The sequence below is a fragment of the Leucopleurus acutus genome (genome assembly GCF_964270905.1).
Source record: "Leucopleurus acutus genome assembly, chromosome: 5".
NCBI lineage: Eukaryota > Metazoa > Chordata > Mammalia > Artiodactyla > Delphinidae > Leucopleurus > Leucopleurus acutus.
Genome location: NC_139147.1, coordinates 29,360,908 through 29,387,251, shown reverse-complemented (window position 1 = coordinate 29,387,251; position 26,344 = coordinate 29,360,908). Strand labels below are relative to the sequence as shown.

The window sequence follows — 26,344 nt, the reverse complement described above, 5'->3', positions numbered from 1 at the left end:
TTGGTTGTTTGTTCGTTTCATTATTCTACTCTTTACTGGAAATGCTCTCTTATATACTTATGTATACTACTATTAAAACACACAATCATTTTTGTAAGACATATAATGTGATTCTTCTCATAGAGTAATTCATCTATAATGTGTGATGAAGGCTTTAACACAAGAATTACATCATATTAAATGAGAAGAGTTGATTTTTTTCTAATTTTATAAATTCAGAAGCTTTCTTTAGAAATGTATTTATTTTCCCCACAGAAATTTTATGATAATATGAAACTAAGTTTATCATCTTAATGCTGCTTCTTTTTTTTTTTTTTTGCGGTACGCAGGCCTCTCACTGTTGCGGCCTCTCCTGCTGCAGAGCACAGGCTCTGGACGCGCAGGCCCAGTGACCATGGCCCACGGGCCCAGCCGCCCCGCAGCATGCGGGATCCTCCCGGACCGAGGCACGAACCCGCGTCCCCTGCATCAGCACGCGGACTCCCAACCACTGTGCCACCAGGGAAGCCCCATCTTAATGCTTCTTGATCTTTAGTTGGTAGAAACAAAATTGCCCAATTTGATCTACAAATATGTTCTCAAGAGTAGCCGAATAGTGTAAAAGAAAAGTTTGGTTGTATACTAGATGCCCTACATTATGCTGACTTTTAAAAATGCATACATAAATGACCTAGATCCTGTCTTCCAGGAATTCATAGTAGAATTAGAAAGATTAAGAAGTACAGTATCAATTACCCAAAAAGGCAAAAGGTAGTATAAACATGATGGAGAAACAATTTTCAGGAGTGTCATCTAACCAAGTTTGCACAGTTTGGGAATGTTTCACAAGTGATTAATGGTTTAACCCAACATTTAAAAGGTGTAGGGGTGAGCCACGTGGCATTCCAAGTTGAGCAGATACCATATGCAAACCACAGAGGCAGAGGAGAACTGACCCTTCCACATTGCAGAGTGTTAGTGTGGCAAGCCATCAAGCTGGAAGGACAGATCAGAAAGAGTTCTCTAGGACATCCTGAAGATAGTGGGAAGCCAGGGAAGGATTTTCAATAGAGAGTGACATACTATTTGCACTTTAGAAAAATCACCTTTGCAATTCTGTGGATATGATATGTAGGAGATGAAAATGGAGATGGAGAGCAAGGTTAAAAGGCTCTTTGGGTATCCTGGTAGATTTATGGTTACCATCTGAACTGCGGTAATGGTAATGATGAAGAGGAAGGAACAGATTCAAGAGCTATTTAAGAGAGAGAGTTGGTTGGTTGAGGAAATTGAGGAACTGGGAAAAGTCTTGAATAAATCTCAATTTCTGGCTCAGCTAACTGAGAGGATTAGGTGTTCTAAAAAATTTTGTGAATTCAGTTTGGGGAAGTTTCAATTTCCAGTGCCTGACTCATTCCCATAAAAAATATCTACGGAAAAGTAGCTCTCAGACCTATGGATGTGAATTTAAGGGTCGCTGACCGTAGCTCAGTAGTGGAAGCCATGAGCATGACTGAGATCATCGAGAAGGAGAGCCTATTGAATAGGATGAACAAACAGTACATTGGGAATTCTCAGTATTTAAACAGTGAGAGGAGGGGGAATCTACAAAGGAAGCTAAGTACTCAGAATATGAGAGACAAACCAAAGAAAGCATGTGATTGCAAGCTAGGGAAACTGTCAAAAAAGGAGAAATACAAAGTGACCAATAGGGCTAAATAGTGAAAAGGAGGAAATTGAAATAAGAGCTGAGTATATTCTCCATTGTAAAGATGATTGGTGATTTTTATGAAAGCTGTTGAAGTAGAGAACTTGTATACTTGATGAGCAAATAATTGGGCAGAAGAGGTTGAATTATGATAAGAATTCCAAGTTATACAAATCTAGGAATCACTTAGAGGATGGCAAAAATTTTACACCAATATGCTACATTAAGTTATGCACTAGAAAAAAATAAAGATTAAATATAAATATAAATGTAAATGTGAGCTATTTACAGTTAACGATTTTGATTTTTCAAATTTGTGTATGTGTAGATATGTTTTCCAAACCTGAGTTCTGTCTCATCCATGAATTGAGAGAAAGAGTGATGTCTACACTGGCTTCAAAAATTTCAGACTGTCATTTTTTTGGTGGGGGGAGTGCGGATTTTTCTTTCCATTTTATTTTCATGCTTTGTCTTTTAAAAAAATCACTGAGGGGCTTCCCTGGTGGCGCAGTGGTTGATAGTCTGCCAGCCGATGCAGGGGACGCGGGTTTGTGCCCCGGTCCGGGAAGATCCCACATGCCGTGGAATGGCTGGGCCCGTGAGCCATGGCCGCTGAGCCTGCACATCCGGAGCCTGTGCTCCGCAAACGGGAGAGGCCACAACAGTGAGAGGCCCGCGTAACACACACACACACACACACACAAATCACTGACATTGCCCTTGTCAGATTCCATACACAATTTTGTATCCTGCTTTTCAAATATACCATTATAATAAGTTTTTTCTTTCTTTTTAAAATTAATTTTTATAAGAGTATAGTTGCTTTGCAATGTTGTGTTAGTTTCTGATGTATAGCAAAGTGAATCAGCTATACGTTTACATATATCCCCTCTCTTTTGGATTTCCTTCCCATTTAGGTCACCACAGAGCACTGAGTAGAGTTCCCTGTGCTATACAGTTGGTTCTCATTAGTTACCTGTTTTAGACGTAGTTATCAGAGTGTCATTTTTAAGTCACAGACTATCACAGAATGTGAAAGACGAAAATAATTTTAAGTAAATGTACTTTAAAACTTTTATATCAAGTTATAAAAACTATACGCATTTATATTAAACATTACAAACACCATTTTAGGAGGCCTAAAGGAAAAAGCTGAAATTAAATGTAATAATCAAGATAAAACATAGCAAATTTTAAAATATGGCAACCCAATAGCTTGAAGTCCATATCTTAGATCAAATAGGCAATAAGCTATAATTTTTGAATATCACATTTATTTTCTGTTCAAATTTAACATCTCAGCACTAGATAGGAGATATTTTCATGGCATGCCATTATCTGAAACTATCATTGGCGTTAATCTAATGTGGTTTCTTATCTGGTGATCAAACAATTGCAGCTGAAACATAGCTATTGTTCAAGAGAATGTCTCTTTGAAGACACTGGCTAATTGTGTTCTCAGATCTGTTCTTTGAGTTACAGAATGAAGTCAGAAATTATTTCCTAGGCCAAATTCAAGCTCCCATAATTATATGAATAGTTCAATTAAAATGTACTCAGATGATACAAACAATTAGCAAATTATATGCTTATGAGCCTTAATCCCTAAGGCAGTAGCTGTCTAGATCATGTTGATGATCAAGTAATTATGAAGGCTTTATTAGCAAATATAATCTGTCATCAGTGTATAATAATCATGGTCATAGAATAATCCCCCTGACATACATGGAAAAATCTAGTTAAAGTTCTTATAGGTCACAGTTGAATAATAATTTTAACCAGGGATACACTATTCAATCTGTCCTACCTTTTGCTCACATATTAATAAAACTTGTACATTTCCTAACTTTGTCCTATTCTACGATTTTTGTACAGACTGTCTTGCCTTTTCCCATTACACAATCACCCCTTTCCAGAAATGTTTAAAAATGTAATTAGCGGGCTTCCCTGATGGCACAGTGGTTGAGAGTCCGCCTGCCGATGCAGGGGACACGGGTTCGTGCCGCGGTCCGGGAAGATCCCACATGCCGCGGAGTGGCTGGGCCCGTGAGCCATGGCTGCTAAGCCTGCGCGTCCGGAGCCTGTGCTCCGCAAAGGGAGAGGACACAACAGTGAGAGGCTCGCGAACCACCCCCCCCAAAAAAATGTAATTAGCAATAATGAAAATGATGATGCTACTGTATTATCTATACTTTCCAAGTATTCAATTATTACTCATCTACAAAATTTACTTTTCATCTCATCCTCCTACCCAACTGCCACTGGTTTACTACCTTTAACATCAGTTGGATGAGATACTTATGCACACTTGTTAATGTTAAATATGCTCAAAATTCTCTCTAATGTAACAAAATTGAATGCAGAGTAGAAATATTACACTTAATGACACTGTCTGCCTTTGGTTAAGTTACCACTGGTGTATATCACATTTACAAACCTGTGGCCAGTCCCTAGAGTTCCTGCTGTTTAACCACTTGTAAAAATGGAAAATTAATATTGCTCTGCATGCTGTAGAGAGTTGTGAGTATCAAAGTAGTTTAAGTGAATGTCCTTTGAAAAGAAATATCAATCTAAAAAACACAAGGTGAATGTAAGTACCTTTATTATTGCTTTAGGACTAAAGTCCACAAGTTTGTGGGACCTGGTGCATGCTCCGTTTCACTCATTGGGAGGGTCAACTATTGGTCCTAGTTGCTTCCCCAAAGCTACTTCATCAATTGATTTAAAGAAACACCACTTCCTCTTTTCCTAGATGCTTATGTGTAAAAGTTAGACCAGAAGAGAGCAAAAGAGGTGGAAGAAGCACACACATGGCAAAAGGGAAGTCACAGCCGAACCCAAATACACCACAATCAATTCGGCTTAAGTGTCACTTTTAGATGCTGCATTATTTGGAGACTCAACATGAAAGCCAGGGGTCACTTATCCCCGTGAACCAAAACCACTGAGTTTTGCACGGTTCTAACTCAAAATGCTGAAGCAGTAAATGTTATTAAAAATGCTTTTGTGAAAATCAATCTTATTTTGAAAATGAATATTTATTTTGTGGAACAGAATAGAAGGACTTAATATGACATAAAAGTAGTTTATTGCTTAATATGTTTTTAAAAGTGCACTGAAGGAAATTGTCCAGCATATTGAACCAACAGAGGCATGATTATGGAAGGTCCTTTCTGAGTACATTTAAGCCTTTTTGTTAATTATGAATTGTAATATGATATTAGACAGTGTAATAAAAGTAAAATTGAATCCAGTGGAGACTGGTTACCACAGGGTTTAAATCCATCCGACGGTCAATCAATTCAGATTGTTCAGTAACAATGACAATGAAAGCAGTTCCAATTTGGAGTAGTGTAATACTTTGTTATGGTCTCTTGGACTAATATACTTTGTAATGGAAAAAACTGAAGCTATAGAGTCAGAAGGCCTGGGTTTAAATGGTAGTTTAATTTCTTATTGAATGAGTCATGTCATCAAGCTCAAAACTGAGTATATCTGAACTATATTACTTAGCAGTGTGTTTGGCTTCAGGTAACAGAATAGTCAAATAATAATAGCTTAAATAGATATGTATTTATTTTCTTATGTTATTGGGTAGTTCACCAGCAGGGAATAGGCTGGTGAACTACCTCAGAAATGTTATCAAGGACCCAGGCTTTTTCTATCTTTCCACCCTCCATTTCTAGTATTTGGCTTTTCACCCATGGTGGCAAAGATGGCTTCTCCATCTCAGACCATTATGTCTTCAGTACAGGGAGGAAGGAGGAAGGTGCAGGAAAAGGAAGGCAAGCATTTTCTCCTTGTGAAGTTTTGTGTCTTTTTTTTTTTTTTGGGCCATGCGGCCCGGCTTGCGGGATCTCAGTTCCCCCACCAGGGATTGAACCAGGGTCACAGCAGTGAGAGTGTGGACTCCTAACTACTAGGCCACCAGGGAACTCCCTGTTTTGTGTTTTCTTTTGAAAAAGAAAGTTCTCCTCAGTAGACTTTTGTTTAGATTTCCTTAGCCGTAACTGAGTTATATTATTTAATGCTAAGCAAAAAAGTAATGAGATTACCAGGACTGATTTAAGCCAATCATAGATCATAACTCTGTGGCTGGAATAAGGACTTACTCTGAGTTCAAGAGATTTTCAAATGAATAAATATCAAATTCCAGTTTGTAGGAAGAGTTGAGGCAGAAGGGATGGGTGTAAGGTAAATACAAATCATTGTCTGCCACAATAACGTTGGTGGTATATCTAGACCATGCACCTTTGTTTGCCTGGGAAAATCTCAGTTTAGACCCATTGTTTTTGCATAATGACTCACCATGTACTCTGGGGCAAGCTTTTTGAATGAAGGAACGTGGAAGTACTAAGAGGCTGGCAGTATCTTGCCGTACTTCTTAAGGCATCAGCTCCAAAATGGCTCTGTGACATTGACTCATATGCTGTGGATCAAAGTAAGTCATATGGCCAAGGCCTAAGTTTGTGGGGCAGATACAGCTACTCCACTTGGACATTCTGTAAAGTCAAGTGTCAAAGGGTATATATAGTCCCAGCAGAGGATGGATCCATTTCTCTTCTGATACAAGCCTAAAAAGCAAATATGGGTTTTGGCATGAATACCTTACTGTGAAAGTTAGCTATTTAAATTTCAGTAAGGGAGGTAGGGTAGGTGGGTGTCTCCAGTATGAGATGAGTAAATGAAGTTAGTGTTTCACTGAATAATTGGATATCTAAACAGCCCAGTTAAAAGCTACAAAGGATTATTATACATTATTGAACTCCAGGATAGAGTTGTATGATTTTTCAAACACACTCTCTCGTCATTCCAACCTGATCAATAAAATAATTTATAAATCAAGAAGTCAAGCTAATGTGTGCAAAATTAGTTTTAACTTCATTATGGATTTTGCTGAATTGTTTACCTTGCTCTTTCATTTTTAGAATAATTATTTTAGGCTATAAAAAACCTTTGGAAAGAGAGGATCTTTTCGAACTAAATGAAAGTGATTCCTCCTATATTGTGTGTCCCATCTTTGAAAAACAATGGAGGAAGGAAGTTCTAAAGAATCAAGAGAGGCAAAAAGTAAAGGTAATTAATTATTAAATTGTTAGTACTTAATGAAAAAACTAATAAAGCTTGTTCGAAATATGAGGTATCGATATAGAAAATACCTTAAATATGTGAAATAATAAGCCATTTCTATAAGTATAATTGGTTGTTATTGCAGCTAATTTCTGTCATCAAATTATTAAGCATCTCTTCCCTTCAAAGCTCAGGAGCAAATGTGTTGATATGTATATAATTTTTGGCATCTCACCAATATCTTTCCTCATCCATCATGGCAAAGATGGTCTGCATATCTCAGAGAATCATGTCTGTTGGTCAAAGTAAATCATATAGTGGCCAAGGCCAAAGCTTGTGGGGCAGGGATAGGTTCTCCACATGTAGCATGATACACACACACACACACACACACACACACACACACACACACACATATGAATATATATATATAGTCTTTAGACTTCTCAAAAAGAAAATATAATTTGAAGATAAAAACTGTATTATTTAAACAGTTTCAAAACTCACAAAAGGGATAAAATAAAATATTTTTCCACTTATGCCACGTGGTATAAATAATGCCATGTGGTTTGGAGATATACCATACCAATGATATGGGCCATATTTTCAAGTTTAGCTGAATTTATTTTTTTGTTGTTGCTTTACTATCTTTGGAGTACAATACTAATTTTATGGTTAGTTTATATATATTTTATATATCAGTTCTGTTCCCTTTTCACATTGTTTTTATTTTCTTTAATTATGTAGTCATCTTTTCATAAAGAGGCACATACCAGGAAACCATCTCTGCTCCGTGCATTGTGGAACACCTTTAAGTTTGTCCTGATTCAAGTTGCTTTATTCAGAGTGTTTGCTGATGTTCTGTCATTCACTAGCCCACTCATAATGAAGTAAGTTGAAGTCTTGTTTTTTCTTCTTCCCACAGGAAAATGATAAGCAAATCATTCACTAAAAAAGAGTGAGATAGGTCCCAATTACAAATTTTATTTAGAATACAGGCAGTCTATTACGTTTGCCTGTGATATGAATGTGAATTATGATACTATAGTGAGTAATTACTGAAACCTACCATGTACTAAGCACTGTTCTAAAAATCTTTATATTAATTATCTTATTTAATCTTTACAACAATCCTATGATGTAGGAAGTAGTATTGTACCCACTATCACAATGCAGAAACAAAGAATTTCTAGTACTTTGCCTAAGACCATACAGCTAGAAAATGCCAGAGTTACAATTCAAATCTAGGAAATCTGGCTTGAGTATATGTTTAGAAAATGAAAGGACACATACCTCTATTTTTCTTAGCTGTGGACTTTTGGGAATTGAAATTTATCACCCGAGGTAATAATATATAAATATATATAAATATATATGTATGTATATATATTTATGTGTACACATAGAGAGAAAAAACCTAAAGAATTTCTATAATATTTCTATAGTATCTATATGCAAGGATTCACAGGCAGACATTAAAATTGAGTCCTTGACTACAGGCTACCTTTTTCAAGGGGACATTTCCTTATCTCTGCCTGTCATATGAAGGAAACACAAGGAAACATTTTTTTATGAACTAATAATTATATTTTTTGTTTTGAATAAGTTTTCAAGTTGGAGTTTTTAAGAACAATTTAATTCATGAAAATAGAATTAATCCTGAGTTGCCTGGATCCCAAATAATATTCAGGCACATATTTATCCAATATTTATTAAGCAACTACTACATGCCAAACTGTTCTAAGTAGACCATGGGGATAGAGCAAAAATCAAAAAGTCCCTGCTCCGATGACACTTAGAAGGGAGAGATAAATAATAAATAAATGAATAAATATAAATTGTATAAAGAAATAATCTAAGGAAAGCAAAGTGCAGCAAGGCAATAGGGTAGGGAATACCAGTCTGGGGAACTGGAAGTTGCTTTTTCTGTGAGGTGATTAGGGAGGACATTTGTTATAAGGTGAAATTTGAACAAAGTTCTGAAGGAAGTTAGGGAGGAAGCCGAGACCATATCTATTGCATGGCTAAAGCCATGAGGCAGCAGCGTGCTTGGTGTCTTTGAGGACCCTTAGAAGGCAAGCTGAGAGGTCAGAAAAGGAAAGTGATAAGACTGAGGTCAGAAAGATTTGGGGGCTGGAAAAGATTTTGAAGGACCTTATGGAACGTGATATATTAGAAGGGAAACCTTTGAGAGATTTTGAGCGTAGAATGATATGATTAGACTTCAGTTTTACAGGAATCACTCTAGCTGCTGCACAGAGAATAAAGTAGAGCAAGAGTGGAAGAGGGAACAGCTAAGATAATCCAGGCAAAAGTCAATGATGGCTTCAACTAGGTTGTAGCAATGAAGGTGATAAGTGGTCAGCTTCTGGCTTTATTTTAAAGGTAGAGTCAACATAATGCACTGATAGATTGAACATAGGTTGAGAGAGGAAGAAAGGCATCAAGGATGGCTTCCGAGTTTCTGTTAAATCACAAGGTAAATGAGTTACCGTTTATGAAAGGTATGGAAGGCTCAGGAAAGAGTCAAGTAGGGAGTGGAATTTGCTAAATTTGAAATATGTATTGGCCATTCTGCAGAAAAGAATTAAAATAGCAGACCTGACTGCTGTCCTTTGGAAGGCCTGTTTATAGGGCTGGCCTTTGGCTGGCAGTTGGAACTTGAACTTCAGGAGGGTTCCCACCACCTTAACTGATAGGAGTGGTTCAGTATCTCCAGACTGTTTATACAGTCAACATGGTCCGTGCTGAATACCTGCTTTCCTTCCGAGAGTCTGAAATTTGGGTGTGTGTTAGGAAGAGGGTGCCCTGGATGCTGAGTCTTTAAAGGGCTTCCCTGGTGGACAACATTTCACATATTTGCCACAACTAGCTGCTGGGAGAATTAAGAGAGTTCTCTGTGACTCTACTGAGAGAGGACTTTTTGAAGCTTGTACCTGTTTTCCCCTAGACTTCACCCCATTCACCTTTTCTCTTTGTTAATTTTGTTTTGCATCCTTTCACCATAATAATTAATACTCGTGGATATGACTATATGTTGAGTCCTAAAAGTTGTTCTAATGAATCATTTAACGAGGGAGTGGTCTTGGGGATCCCTGACAGACATTCAGGTAAAAAGTTTGAATGAGCAATCGTCTACATAAGTTTGGAGTTAGGAAAGATATAGGCTAGAGTGATAAATGTGGGAACTGTTCCAAATTAGACTAGGTATATCAAGCTACTGTTCTGGATGAGCTCGCCTTAGTTACAGTGAAGGGAAGTAAAGATGTCCACACAAAAAATCACAAGCTTTTTCAGTGTGTAGAGGTGGTGAAGACAGGGAAATCCATCAAAAGATAGTGAGAAGGAGTGGCTGGAACAGAGAGAGGAGAACCGAAAGAGAATGGTGTTAAGGAATCCAAGGGCAGAAGCTGTTTTATTGCTGTCAGAAAACTGTTTCTGTTGTTTTTACCCCAGAGTCTCTATTTGGTTCCCTTGTCTATAGACATATAAGCCAAATGTCTCCTGGATTAACTGTCCCCTCCTCCCACAGACAAGATAACAGATGTCTCATTCCCCCTGCCTCTGCCCCTCACCTCTGAATATTCCAGTTATTTTTAAGTAGTTACCACTGAGTAATTACCATTCACCTATGACCAGAAGTCCATCTATCAGAGATGCATTGGCCAGCATCTTCTCTCCTGCCCTGTTCTGGTGATCTATTGCTGCAAAATTAGCCACTTCAAAACTAAGTGGTATAAAACAACCATGATTTTATTATGTGCATGATTTTGTGGACCAGGGCTTCAGAGAGAGATTGTTTTTCTCTGCTCCACAATGACTGGGGAATTCACTGAGTAGCTTGAAGAGTTGAGATAGTTGTAGCAGCTCCAATAGAGACATACATCTGGGAACTTGGACCTAGCTGTTGGCTGAGTGATACCTTGATTCTTTTCTGCATCTGCTGGTACCAGAATGTGAAGATGGCTTCTAAACTTATATGCCTGTTGCCTGGGCTAAGATGGCTGGAAATGGTCATCTCTCTTTCCCTCTTTTTCTCTCTCTCCACAGCTTCTCTGAATGGTTAGCTTAAGCATTGAGGTCTCTGGTTAGTTGATCTTCTTACATAGCAGCTGGATGTTCCCAGAGTAAACATTCCAAGAAGTTTAGGCAAGTCGTTTTACGACCTAGACTTGGAAATCCCAGGATGTCACTTGGGCCATATTATTTTAGTCAAGCAATTCCTTAATTCAGCTCAGATCCAAAGGGAGGGGAATTAGGTTCAAATTCAAAATGAGAGGAGTAGCAAGTGATCCCCAGCCATTCTTAGTCATGTTCTGATTTCCATTTGCCAATGACTGACTACTGCTCAAGAAACTCATTAGAGAATCTCACTGTGGTCACTCTTTCTGAAAATAGTTATAGACGATAGCAATTCAGTGTTTCTGTATTCTTCCCAAATCTGCAGTCTGTGGGGTACTAAAGAATTGTTAAGTCCTTGGCTGTGGGGTAGAGATTGTCTCCCTAATTTTGTCACACACTTTTTATAACATACTAGCTTGATCACACCTGCAAAACAGAAATTTCAACATTGCATTGAAATGAGTCAGTTGACATGTCTTTCTCCCTGAGTAGACTATACGTTCCTCCAGGAACTTACTCAATTTTTGTGTCCTTAGCTCCTAGCACAGAGCCTGGCACATAGAACGAAATGCAATTCCTGAATGGATTACTGAGTAAATGTACTTATCCAAAGCTATGCTTTTCCAAGAAGCACTCATTCTAGAGTAGCTGAATAAGCTTACAATTCCCACACTGGGGAAGAATTGAGTCATCAGAATTTTATGAATTTATATGATCATGTCTCATGTATAATAAATATATCAAAATAATACTTTCGTTAATTTACTAGTAGAAGAAATTTGTTTCTTGTTGATCATGGTGCTTACTCGTTTTTCCCATTTATTGGGATTTTATTCTAATGTCACTCAAACCAAAAAATGAGTATTTATATCTGATATCATGAATATAGATTTACAGTCTTTACCATGCCTTGATCACAGATTATTTACAGTATTTCCTGGAAATATTTTTAGTAGTTCCATATTAATATAGTACCTGGTGATAGTCATTTAGTTGTTTGATTTTATGAAACAGGAAACAGTCTATTGATAGATGTATCTACAGTAAGAAGAATAGTGCTTCTTGTTCAGGAAATTTAATTCTGAGACCAAGAAGTTATTTAGTAAGTTGCTTTTGTAAAAATAATTTGGAGTCCCAATGGATGGCATCTGATAGACATCAACTAAAAATACAGAACCTGCTGTTGTATAATGTTTATGTGGGTTGTGGTCACTTCAAATAGTGATTTTCAGTGACTAGAGGTTTATAGTAGGATTTTTAGAGGCACTGGTATTATATTTGATTCTAAGGTACAATTTTAATAAAGATAATTTCTGAAGTACTTGGTTTATAAAGCAATTCGGGCAACATGAATTGCATTTAAGTATACAACTATTAACTGTCCAAGCTGTTAATAAAGTAGATCGAAGCTTAAATAATTAGAACCATCCCCATTGTCTAGGTGTACCCAGCATTGACCTTAATCACGATGACCATGTTGTCACGAAACTTAAGGGGAAATAAGAAAAGGTAGAGGAGAGGGAAATTGGATATGCATAAAAGTAATAAAAGGTGAGCTATAATTCAGGCCTTTAAAGAAACAGTGTCTTTTTGCCATGCTAAGAGATTGTCTACTTAAGTTCTAATTGTCATGTTTCCCTATATTTAACAAAATGCATGATTTCAGCAAAAAAAAAAGAACTTTTAAATGTCTCTGTGTCTCAATTTTCATGATGAAGTTAGGCCAGAACATTTAATTATTTGATGAGATTGCCATATGAAAACTAGAAAATATCCTTCTACCCACAAGCCTGCGATAATAATTCTTGATTCTATTTATTATATATGCTTGAGTAAAAATAAAGGGGGAAAGGATGCAAAATTGGGCAAGTAAAAGAAGAACAGGCAAGAGTATGTGTGTGTGTGTGTGTGTGTGTGTGTGTGTGTGTGTGTGTGTAACATTTTGACAGCACTTAATTCACATAAGCATTTTATTACTTCAGATGTTTAACATTTCTTCTCTTTTCTCAATTTGCATATGACATTCAGGCAAATGATCATTTTCTGTGAACACCGCCCAGATTTTGGCTGGAGTGGCTATGGTTATGCTTTGGCACTTTTTGTCGTAGTCTTCTTGCAAACCCTGATCCTTCAGCGGTACCAACGTTTTAACATGCTCACTTCAGCAAAAATTAAGACAGCTGTAATTGGACTGATCTACAAGAAGGTAAAAGATTGAAGAAATTCCCAATTTCTAAATGAACCGTATCCTTATGTGCTTTCAAATAAGGGATCTGGAAAAATAGAAGTGTATATTAAAAAGTTCTAGTGTGTCCTTTGAATATACATTTATTTTGCTATGAAAGAACTTTGACTCATCAATATTGGTTGCATTAATTTCTTTATAGGGTCCTCTGTCTATAGTCCCTGAAACTTCTTGTCAACTCTAATCCATGAAATTAAATGATATTCTGTGTCCACTGTTACATCACTTAACTCCTCCTCAGAAGATGAATGGAATTGAATGTTTTATGGTTGTCTATATTTATGTATCAATAAAATTCCTTTCCATGATCATGTTCCATCTACATAGTACCTTTTACTTGCTCTGCTCACTCTGTCTTTTCATGCAACAAAGCCATCCTTCTCTATACAGTCGTTACCTATTTCTCTTTGAGTCCAAGCCCTCTCCCACCCACCCCAAAACCTAGCTGATCCTTATACCTAGCATGACCCTAAAGTTTAATTTGTCCTTTCTTGAAAATACAATTTTAAATACCACCTCTTTACCATTCAGAGCCTTTTATTTACATGATAGTTATAAACAATTAAAGAGTTTCCTCCCTCCCGTAGTTATCACGGAGTTATTAAATCAACAGGTGTATTTTGCCTTCTTAGTCTGTACTCCTCTATAAATTGTGGGCTCTTCAGATTTGGAATAGGAACTTTTTAACCTGTTGTACCTTTATCATCTAAGAGAGTGGCTTTTACACATTTTTATAGAAGTTGGAAGACTGAGTAAGTGAATAAATGAGCCATTGCCTTCAAGAAATTGGGGAGAACTATTAACATACATAATAAATGTGTGGAACTAAATGCAGATATTTTAAGAGATCAGATAAGCAGGAAATCTACAACGTGTGTAGGCAGTTAAGGAAGGTTTCACATAGAAAGGAGACTTGAAATAGTCTTTCGGAAAGCTGTAGGATTTGTGTAAGTGGAAGGAAATATAATTTGGGTTGACCTGGGCATGAAGTGTTACAGACGATTTGGCCATATGAGGCCAAAATGGAGGCATAGAGTGATTTTAGAGACACTGGAATGACCCAAGCTCAACTGAGCCAGGAAATACTGAACTTGAAGTAGAGCTAGCTCTGTATAACGTAGCCCAGATACAGGGTCAGAGAGGCTGCCCCAGTTGTAATTTTAACGGCTGTAAATTCTGAGAATTTACAGAATCCAAATATGGAGAAAAGATTGATCAAAGAGTCTAGGAATCAGTTTAAATGCTAACATTTGTTTTTGATATATGGTCTATATGGAACAGGACTTCATTCATTGATTAAAGCACTGGAGTTTAGGTATAGGATTGGGGTGCATTTACAAGCATAAAAGAGTAGATTGTGGTAGAAATTGAAGCAAACTGTCCGAAATAAAAAGGAAAATCAAGTGCTATGGGTGAGTCCATCATAAGGGCAAAAAGACCCTGGAGATAATGTAAGAGGGAACAGAGTCTACAGGAGTGAGACTGTATGGGTCCTTAGAGAATGTTTAATAACAAAGGGCACTCAAGGATCAAAGGAATATAGCAATCAAGCTGGTTCAGTGGATCCTGCAGTAGGGATTAAGATTTAATTCTAACTCCATCAGACAAACAGCGGAAGATATTAGTAGTGACCTGTAGTGCTAGGATGCTCTGGGACAGCCCATGCAGGTGGCACAAATATAAGGCAGTCTTTCTTCTGAGTCTCTTATCCTATATCTGCTTTCCAGAGGGACCAACTGGGGTTGCTAAATTTCCCTTCTCCTATACAGATTTTAGGATTCTGATTTTTGTCATATTTAGATAACTTCAAGATCCTAAATGGCTCTCATAGTGGCACCAGATGTCCCATGTTAATCTGACATTGGCCCTCCTTCATCAGGGATTTGTCGTTACACTGGGTTAAAGCTGGTCTCACACCTTTTTCTTGGTGAGGAAGGGAGGTGTTTGAAAGCTCTTGTTCTGTATCCATCCACATGACTGCTGCTACTTTGGAGTAAAGTTCAGGGAACATCATTTTTTAAGGTTTGTGGGGAAGAACACAGGCCTCCTTCCACTTGATCACTGCATGAGTCTTTGGGTCTTAAAACTCAGGTTTTGTTACCCCTTAGCTCTCCGTTGCAGGCTCCATGGGAATTCTTTTTTTTTTTTTTGCGTTAGGCAGGCCTTTCACTGTTGTGGTCTCTCCCGTTGCGGAGCACAGGCTCCGGACGCGCAGGCTCAGCGGCCATGGCTAATGGGCCCAGCCGCTCCGCGGCATATGGGAGCCTTCCGTACTGGGGCACGAACCCGTGTCCCCTGCATCGGCAGGCGGACTCTCCACCTCTGCGCCACCAGGGAAGCCCTCCATGGGAATTCTTGAGGGCTAAGAAACAAGATATGGTTCAAAAGCAGCATCAGTTAGTCCTGGGCTTAATGTGGGCAGTCTGAGGGCATTCTTCCATCAAATACCATCCAATAGGAGTTTCTGTGATTTTTAAAAATATTCTATATCCACATTGCCCAGTATCGTAGCCACTAGTCATATATGGCTGTTGAACCCTTGAAACTGAAACATGGCTAGTAAGAGTAAGGAAGTAGATTTTTAATTTCAATTAAATTTAAGTTGAATAACCATGTCTAGACTGTCTACATTTGTGGCTTAAAGGTTTATTCTTTCCTTAATTGTGGGAAGTATATAATATAAAGAAAACTGATAAAATTCTGTTTCCATTCTTTAAAATAGATATACTTAAGTGCAATCAGAAGGAGGAGAGAGAAAGAAAATCCTGGCATATTTTTTTTGCATCCAAAGGAACTGAAGAGAAATGAATTCTCATAGATTTATGAGGATCCACCTTTACGAACACCATGACTCATTAGAAGTATGGCAACCACTGTTTGAGAATCACTGGGATAGACGTGTTTAGGGCCCAGCAAGTTCTAAATTATATGATGTCTATGACTTACAGCTAGGATGGTCAGGAAAAATAGTTCAGGAAATAAAGATATGAACCAGGGCCGTGGCAATGAGTCCAGAAAGGAACAAATACACGAGGGAGAATGTGAAATTGTAAAACAAATTTCATCATCATAAGATGAAATGAACCATTAGTGAATTGAGCTCAGTGATAAAAAGATATTTCCAGTCCATAAAAAGGGTTTTTGAGGTTGGAAGCCATATCTGGTTTATCTGGGTCTTCTCAGAGCATAATTCAATCAATGAAATGAATGAAGTTTCAAAAAGTGACGAGTCACATAGTTGTGTTACAGATCCTCCTGAGTGGGTCCCCAACAAGGGTCCTTCTGTCCAGTGTCCTTTGAGCCCACCAAGTATGGGTTAGGAGCAAAGGAAAGCTTTATTCTCTGATCAGATAATGGAGAGATGGGAGCTCGCTCTAGAGCAGGGGTCCACAATCCCCCTCCACCCCGGACCCCCAGTCCGTGGAAGAATTTTCTTCCAGGAAACCAGTCCTTGGGGACCGCTGCTCTACAGCACAGGGCTCTCCCGACAGGCTGGCGGGGAGGGGAGGGGGCGGAGTTCTTGCTGGGTGTTTGCAGCTGTGCTGCTCAGGCTCCTAATCAAGGTGCCAGGCCCAACATCTCTGCTCGCGGCCCGCTGCTGCCATCTTGGATTAAGTGTCATGCGTGGCTACTGCACCCCGACACCGAGCATCGGTGTAGGCTCAGCCGTTTCCTTTCTCAGGAGGAACTCTGGTCTGAAAGGCTGGGTGCGAGGCCTTTGCACACTGTCCCCTGGGAGCAAGTGAGACTAGACTAAACACCCAGGGAAAGGGAAAAAAAAAAGGTTAGACTTTATTGCATTACCCAGTCCCCTTAGAATTGTTTTTTTTTTTTTAACATCTTTATTGGGGTATAATTGCTTTACAATGGTGTGTTAGTTTCTGCTTTATAACAAAGTGAATCAGTTATACATATACATATGTTCCCATATCTCTTCCCTCTTGCGTCTCCCTCCCTCCCACTAGAATTGTTAATGGGTTTTGCCGGTGACAGTTGTGCTTTGTGTGTTTTCCAAAAGGAGGGTATTTATTTGGTTCCTTGGATAATTTGATGAGTTTGAATTACTCAGTCTTTTAGTATTTTCATAAATACTAAGTGTGGTTTATCTTTTCCTTCTAGAAAAGTGGGAGAAAAGAGTTTATATTTGTTTATAATAGTAAGTTGGGGGTGGGTGCTATTAGAGATCAATGGATCTCTCTTAAAAATGCTATAGTCTTAATGAAATGAGAATAACTGTTCTTGGAGTTCCATTGTTTTACTTGGCCACTTTAAATGGTCAATAACTTATTAAGGGAGTTTACAAAGCTACATTTGGAGGAGGCATGGATAGAAGCCTAACTATTGTTGTGATTAGTATTTTTTCCTTTTTTCCTCTTATGGGAGCAGTATTTATTCTGTTTTATCATCAGCACCACTGTGCCCCTTAGAAGTCAGTAGCAGCAATGTAAAGGATTCAACACTGCAGTAGCCATAGGGCTTAGGGGGATCCTAACACTTTGTGAAACTCCCAGGTCCGTGCATCTCCTCCAGCAGCCCCATGACCTCCCACACGCACTGAGCCCCTCGGCTTTAAGCTAGGGAATGTTAGGAGTGTTCCACTGAAGGCCCTGCCTACTTTTTTTCCAGATGGGCTTTTCCTCTGGCTTTGTATTAGTCATTTATTGAATAAATAGATCTTGAGTGCCTCCTGTATACCATTTACTTTTGTTAGATCCAGCTCTCAATCCTGTCTCTCTTTAAATCAATGTGATGGAAATTCTTTAGAACTTTTGTCATATGAATGGACTTTTGCCTCTTTTCCAGTTTAAATATAAATTTCCACTATTTTTACAGTTATTTATGCTTTTCACTGGGAATTTTAAATGAGTGGGAAATTAAATAAATGAATTTCTAATATCAACCTTAGTAAGAAGATACCAGTAATTAACCTTAAGGATATTGAATTCAATATAATATTAAATAACATACACAGAGGGAAAGTGAGAATTAGGATTTTGAAGAAAAGAAAACATGTATTTCCAACTTGTCCATGAATCCTTTTCAATACTCTTATCTCTCTGAATCCCCATGGCCCTTCTTACCTATTGTTATAATCAGCCTGTGTGTAGGATGTCTGTGTAGGAGGGGAGTGGACTGCACAATTAGATTATAATCTCTTTAAGATTTAGGACTGTATCATTGAAAAATTAGCATTCATTAGATATTCATTGATTCACTTGTGTACTTTGTATTGATAAAAGTTAGATGGTTTAGCATTATACGCCAGTAAATAGAGAGGAAGCTCAGTGCTAGAAATCTAGAATTGATTTCTTTTGCAGTTTTTCAATTCCACAAATTGTAAAGAGTGCTTGGTGAATGTATTTGCTTGGGAATCCAACTGTTACTCTCTACCAATACATAGTAAATTTTAAAACTATGTAATTTGATCAATAATTGTTTTTTCTTCATCTAAAAACATAGCTCTTGATATTATATGATCTGATGCATAAGCAATCATGCATATTTTTCTAAATATATTACAAATTTTTATTTTTAGTTAAAAGTTACCATTGTTTGACTGTAAAGATCCCTCATGATCTACAGAACTCTGAGTATTTTGCTTCTCTTTTTCCAGGCCCTGCTTTTATCTAATGTTTCTAGAAAAAAGTTTTCCACTGGGGAAATTATTAACTTGATGTCAGCAGATGCCCAGCAGCTCATGGACTTGACCGCAAACATCAATCTCCTTTGGTCAGGTCCTTTTCAAATCCTGATGGCCATATCATTCCTTTGGCAAGAGCTGGGTCCAGCAGTGTTAGCAGGGGTAGCAGTCCTTGTGTTTGTTATCCCAATGAATACTTTAGTTGCAAATAGAATGAAAAAGCTGAAGGTAAGAATATGATTGCCTCAAGTTACATGTGTCCAATAGTACTTATTACTTTAATACATTTAGGTGCTGAAAATTTATGCCTTCTTTTATATTTTTCTGAAGTTTTCAAATAATTACCAAAAAGATTAGGCTTTAAAGATGAGAAATAGAAAATAACATATGATTATAAAATAGGGCTTCCCTGGTGGCGCAGTGGTTGGGAGTCTGCCTGCCGATGCAGGGGACATGGGTTCGTGCCCCGGTCCTGGAGGATCCCACATGCCGCGGAGCGGCTGAGCCCGTGGGCCATGGCCGCTGAGCCTGTGCATCCGGAGCCTGTGCTCCACAGCGGGAGAGGCCACAGCAGTGGGAGGCCCGCGTACCGCAAAAAAAAAAAAAAAAAAAAAAAAAAGAAAATTACGAATTACTAAACACACTAGTATTTAGAATAACAGGTTTTTCAGTGAATTCTTTTAAACTAATTTTTAAAAAATATTCTGGATTTTAAATGATTGTAAGTCAAATTTTTAGGAATGGACTTACTTTTTTTTTTGAGGTACACGGGCCTCTCACTGTTGTGGCCCCTCCCGTTGCGGAGCACAGGCTCTGGACGCGCAGGCTCAGCGGCCATGGCTCACGGACCCAGCCGCTCCGCGGTATGTGAGATCTTCCTGAACCAGGGCACGAACCCGTGTCCCCTGCATTGGCAGGCGGACTCCCAACAAGTGCGCCACCGGGGAAGCCCTGGACTTACATTTTTAGGACCTTAATCTAGAGCCCTAAGACATCCAAAGAGACTCCAATATTATATACAAATATTCCAAACAGAAAATATGCTTTAATCATACAAACAATATTAAGGATATTAACTTGTAAATGTGTACTTTGTTAGATATACAAATACTTATTATTATATATAAAATAATTGTGACAGTATTATTGGAGGAAACCCTTAAGAAGCAATACATAAACAATAATAAGTATAAAATAATATAAATAGTAAGCATTTGAATAAATGTATAATACTTATATAATGTTTGCCAAAAAACCAGTATTTGAAAATATACATTTTAATCACTCTAATTTCCAAAGTACTAATAACACTCAAGATAGTACACTTAAAATATAGAAACCTTTATTTATATATATATATAATTGATAGAGTTTGGGGAATTTTATCCCATTTTAATAGAATATGGATATTATTTTATCGTTCCATTCTAAATAACTATTATATTTTCTACACTTTTGGAAAATGTACACCTTGTTTTTATCCTACTGCTGGCTACTTTCAAGTTTATAATGTCTATTTATAACTATTTTCTAACATTATCAACAGAATAATATTGCATGAACATTATAAGATGGTTTTATATAAAATATTATACAAAATAGAGGAAATACATTGTATTTTTAAAAATAGCTATGGTCATGTCAATTAAAGTATTAGCAACTCTCGTCAAATATACTTTCATTTTCTTTTCCTTACCTAGAAAAGCCAAACGAAGAACAAAGACAAACAGATAAAACTGCTCAATGAAATCTTACATGGAATTAAGGTAATATAAAAAGAGCATACCTTTAATTTAACTATTTAGAATATAGCAATGAGTTAAACAATAAATGAATTTTTTAGCATTCTCAATATCAAAGTAATGATATAAGTATAATTTTTGAGGGAGCATTTTAGATTTCAGATGTATAGGAATTCTTATTGTTGAAATAACATTTAAATAAAGCCAAATAAAATGCAGGCTTTTTTTTGATTCTCAACCAACAACTAAACACAAATATCCCAAAAGATACAAAATATTACTTGTTTCAAGGGTAGAAGTGATGGGATGAAGCAGGGCAGAGTGACAATATCATTGTCATCAGTGTGAAGGCAGATTTATACAGACAGGGTAAGTGATGAGAAGGCAGATTTATACGGGGTTCTTTTACTCAGAATAGAAATGATCGTACAAATGCTATTCTATGAAAGGTGTGTTACAGATTATTTGTTTCCTAGAAAAGCTACCCCCACTCCACACCACTAACATTTTCTCTGTGATAAAATGAGTGAAACCTTTTGAACTTTTGAATAGAGATCTTCCTGAATTTACAATGGAGCTATATCCTGATAAACCCATCATAAGCTGAAAATATCCTTAAGTCGAAAATGCATTTAATACACCTGACATACTGACTATCATAGCTTAGCCTAGCCTAACTATGCTCAGATCACTTACATTAGACTACAGTTGGGCAAAATCATCTAACACAGAGCCTATTTTATAATAAGGTGTTGAAAAGTTCATTAATTTATTGAATACTGTACTGAAAGTGAAAAACAGAATGGTAGTATGGTTACAGAATGGTTGCAAGTGTATTGGTTGTTTACTCTCTGGACTGTGTGGCTGCCCAGCATCACGACAGAGTAGTATACCACATATTACTAACCCGGGAAAAGATCAAAATCCAAAATTGGAGGTGCAGGTTCCATTGAATGAGCATTGCTTTTGCACCATCCTAGAGTTGAAAAATCCTAAATTGAATCATTGTAAATTGGAGACCTGTATATAATTTCAAATCCTATTGCACTTGGATTATAGCTTACCAGATTTTTCTAAAGCACAAAATTTGCAGAGTTCACATGGAATTTCCTTCTAACATTTATTTTATTTATTTATTTATTTATTTTGCGGTACGCGGGCCTCTCACTGTTGTGGCCTCTCCCGTTGCGGAGCACAGGCTCCGGACGCGCAGGCTCAGTGGCCATGGCTCACAGGCCCAGCCGCTCCACAGCATGTGGGATCTTCCCGGACCGGGGCACGAACCCGTGTCCTCTGCATCGGCAGGCGGACTCTCAACCACTGCGTCACCGGGGAAGCCCTCCTTCTAACATTTAAAAATGCATAGGACATTCCCTCTGTCTGGTGCATCTATCATTATATACACAGAATAAACCCATTATATGTACCCATTGATTCACCTTAGAATCAATAAATGATATACTGTATTGTGCTGTGTAGAATTTTTACAAAAATATAAATTACTGAAGTGAAAGACATTGTTAGATTGAAGATACCTTGAAAGGAGGCTGTTATCCACTTAATCATCTGAACTTTAGAATGGCAGTAACTAACTCTGAAATTTAACTCAGATTATTCAATAAGGTCACACATCCCCAAAGTATATGATCCAGATGCATCTTGCACCTCTTGGTGGGTTAATTGAGAGCTCCTGCATCCATTAGAAAGTAGAGTGATGTATGTTCATAGGTTTTAAGTATTGATATTCATAAAAGGAAATTTGTATTATCAGTAGGACTAGGACAGTGTAGATAAAATAAAAGAAAATTTCCTCAAGATCTAAGCAAAGTTCAAGATTTAAAATAGCAGTCCCAGTAGTAAATACACTAGAATTTTGGTAGAGGTCCAAGTGGCAATCAATTAGTATAGTTTAAAGGTGTGAGCAGTTTGCATCCTTGGAGTCTGAAAACAGGTGTCATAGAGCCTCTATTTGATAATGATAATATATTAGCATTTATTGAACATTTTCTATGTGTCATGCACTGTGCCTATCACTTTATATCTGTTTCCTCATATAATTCTTATAAACCTCAAGAAAAAGATTTCTCATCTTCATTTTACAAATAAGGAAACAAAGTATCTGAGCAGGTAAGGGTCATGTCTAAGTTCACAGAGCTGATGAGAGATTATTAGGGATCTCCAGAGAACCAGGACTAATAGGACAGATAGACATATAGATAGATAGATAGATAGATAGATAGATAGATAGATAGATAGATAGATAGATAAAGATTTATTTTAAGGAATTGGCTTATGATTATGGGGGCTGGTAAGTGTGAAATCTGTTGAGCAGCCTGGAAATTCCAGCAGGAGTTGATGTTGCCATCTTGAGTCTGGAGGCAGAATTCCTTCCTTCTCAGGGAGCCTCAGTTTTTTTCTCTTAATGTCTTCAACTGATTGGATGAGGCCAACCCATTTAATGGAGGGTAATCTGCTTTATTTAAAGTCTGATGATTTAAATGGTAATCAGATCTAAAAATTACCTTCACAGCAACATCTAGACTGGTGTTTAATCAAAGAACTGGGCAACATAATGTAGCCAAATTAACACATAAAATTAATCACCACAAAGAGAGAGAGCTGGAATTTGAATGTAGGTCTATCTCACTCTAAAACATATGTGGTGAGCCATTGTATGATTCTGCTTCTGCATGTTTTCCATCTCAGAAAATAGTTTACAATCTCAGAACACCAGTAACCTTTCAGAAAATGGCTTGAAGTCCCAAGACATCAGTTTTCAAGAAATTGGGAGACCAAGGAGAGAAGCTTAGATATTTAGAAATGGGAAGAGAACAGAACTGAGAGTTGGACCAGCAGGAAAATTGACAGGATTAAGCTAGATAGAAACTGCTATGGAGCTCATGCCAGGAACTGGGATGTTGCCAAAATCTGGCTCAAGAATAAGCTACTGGTGGGTAAGAGAGACATAAGCCTGGGGAAATGGTGATTTCCTCCCCCGACCCACCCCAAAAAAACACAATTCAAGGAAGTGTTTTGACTGAGTTGAAAACAGGAGAAATTTTCTTTACTTTATAGGTAACATCTGTTTTTTTTACCTACACAATTATGTGAGTGTGTGTATGTGTTATAGTGTGTGTATTTGTATGTGTGCATGCTTTTATTCCTTCTATGATATTGATTGTCAAATAGTCATTGTCTGACTTCTTCACAGATCCTTAAACTTTATGCATGGGAACCCTCCTATAAAAAGAAGATTATTGAAATTCGAGAACAGGAATTGGAAGTTCAAGCATCAGCTGGGTATCTTGCTGTATTTTCTATGCTGACTTTAACTTGCATTCCATTCTTTGTGAGTGTGTGTATTATTTCTTGTTTTGATTTTCAAATTTGATTTGTGGATTCACCTTCAAATTACCTGGAATTAAGGTGTCCAAAGTGAAATCTTCTTTATCTGAATTTAAATTAAAAAGTTTGCAGTCATTAACCTATGGAGATAAGAGAATGAAAGTTTTAAAGAAGGGGAAAAATTTTTTGGTGCATTCTCATTGGTCTGTATTTTTTATATATAATAAGATTTTACATCTTTGTAAATTTCTTATGGATTGAACATATGCCATCCTCATTCTTAAAAAATATAACCTGTATTTCAGAGTTCCGTTTCAGCTCTAAAGTTTTTTGATTTTCATGATTAATCCCTTTTAAGCAAGAACCAAAGTCACACTACATAGAGTTGGGAAGGGAAGTTATCTAAACGTTTATTGAGTGTTTCTACTGTTTACCAGACAGGTTATATGCATTGCTTTATTTCATTCTTGAAATAATAAGGCATTACTTTTCTCATTTCACAAAAGGAAATGGAAATATTGATAGTTTGGAAACATCCTAAAGTTATAGAATTAGTATTTGTAGGTGAATTGATATGAACTGAGGTCATTCTTCTTCTGTCACTTCATACAAATATTGGGAATCTCATGCTATTTAAAGAGCATAAATTGCCTTAAAATATGAAGCAGCAGCTGAAAGCCAAAGGACAAGAAAACTACGTATACCTGAAGTATCAATTTTAACCAAAGTTACCACTTTCAGTGGTGATGGGGTCAGGGAACATTCTATATGTCTCCCCTGTTGTTAATTTAAAATATTATTATTTTTTATTCAAACAGACATATGGGTATTATGAAAGTAAAAGCAATATTTACATTTGGAATACTTTAGTAGAAATGTCCAAGAAACATTTGTTTAAGACAGTCCTGTGTACATGATAAATAGTCAATACATTCTCATGCATAAATGAACTTTTCTACCTTTTCTAAATGAAACTTAACGCGAATAAATATAAATCTTATCAGTCGTGATTTATTTATGCCTTCCTCAGTTAATACTAAGACACAGAGAAAGTATAATTATTGAATATGAGACAGAAGGTATGCACACGTTACTGGAAAAAATTTACATAAAACTTCTCCACTTTGAAGAAAGATGAACTACTATACGTTTTAAACGGGAATAATTACTCTAGTGAAAATACGATATGTCAAAGAAGGAAGCTAGACCACATGTTCATAGGATGTCGTTATCTAAGATACACAATTGTATGATCTGTACTAAACATTGATTTCATAACTTTCTGCAGTAGTACTGAATAGTACTGAATTTTGCTAAACAGCAACAATAAAGGTTATTAAAATTTTCTTTCCTAATTTTGAGTCTCTAACTCATAATTGAATAATTGAAGATAATAACATATCTCTATTTTTAAGGTGTCCCTGGCAACATTTGGGGTCTATTTCTTACTGGACGAAGGCAACATTTTAACAGCCACTAAAGTGTTCACATCTCTGTCTTTGTTTAATATTTTGAGGCTTCCTCTGTTTGATTTACCAATGGTGATCTCAGCTGTGGTCCAGGTACATCCAAAGTATCCTTAAACTGAGAATCATTTCTCTACTGAAATCTATGGTTTTGCATATTTCATTTCTTTGTCTTTTTTTTAAATTTCACTTTTTGTAGTTGCTTTACACTGCTTTCAAAGTTAACCTCCCTGATTTAATGAGCAATAGAGAACATTATAGAATGGAAGGAATCGTGTCTTCTTTGCCTGTGCTTCTCTTCTATAAAAATGACTTTTACGCGTCTTTTCAATAGAAAGTCAATTGACTTTCTTTTCAAGTCAATTGAAAATGACTTTCCAATATGTGATACTGTTTTCTTTGCTAAGTGTTAGTTTCTTTTATTTAGCTTTTTAAAATTTGGTGTTTGACACTATGCCATTAAAGGGTTCATTTTCTGTTTTCAGCTGAAAAATTTTTAACTAGGTGCTTTGCACAGAGCTGGATCTGAATTTTCCCAGGGTTCAGCAGCATTTCGTCTATACTAAATGAATAAACCAGGGAGAAAAGTGCATTGATAATATCAGTCTGCCAACAAACCTTGTATGAGGTATCTGGTTCAGCCTGCTTTTATTGTAATCTCCAATTGCTAGAGGCTCTTTAGATGCTATAATGAGTAGAAGGTGGCTAAAACCACAAGGAATCCAAAGAACTGAGTTCCTTCATCCTTTTGCCCTGAGATTTTCTCAGTTAAATTTTTTTGATATCAGGTTTGGGCATTCCACCATCAAATCCTTTTCAAGTCTGGGTTCATAAACAAAGTGAATCTTTGCTTATTGGAACCGGCTCTTTGATCTAAGAACTTTGCCTTTTAATTTTTAAATTATTTAAATGAAGAGTAACATACTTCTATAGTAAATACCAATTAAGCTATTTTTGTTACATAATACCATTTTTATGTTATTTTACTAATAATGACCAACAGAGGGCATAGAAGTACTATTGTTG

General features: G+C 37.0%; 1 protein-coding gene across 1 annotated transcript in view; it reads left to right on the top strand.

Moving 5' to 3' along the window:
- Positions 1-26,344, top strand: part of LOC309962411 (multidrug resistance-associated protein 1-like) — a gene marked incomplete at its 5' end in the record, with an annotated part of 84,247 nt that overhangs the window by 5,750 nt on the left and 52,153 nt on the right. The window contains 7 exons of the mRNA XM_082840253.1: positions 6,616-6,763; positions 7,505-7,647; positions 12,908-13,085; positions 18,739-18,993; positions 20,466-20,531; positions 23,719-23,856; positions 25,268-25,414. Coding sequence (XP_082696379.1) covers positions 6,616-6,763; positions 7,505-7,647; positions 12,908-13,085; positions 18,739-18,993; positions 20,466-20,531; positions 23,719-23,856; positions 25,268-25,414 — 1,075 coding nt within the window. The remainder of the gene's footprint in view (positions 1-6,615; positions 6,764-7,504; positions 7,648-12,907; positions 13,086-18,738; positions 18,994-20,465; positions 20,532-23,718; positions 23,857-25,267; positions 25,415-26,344) is intronic.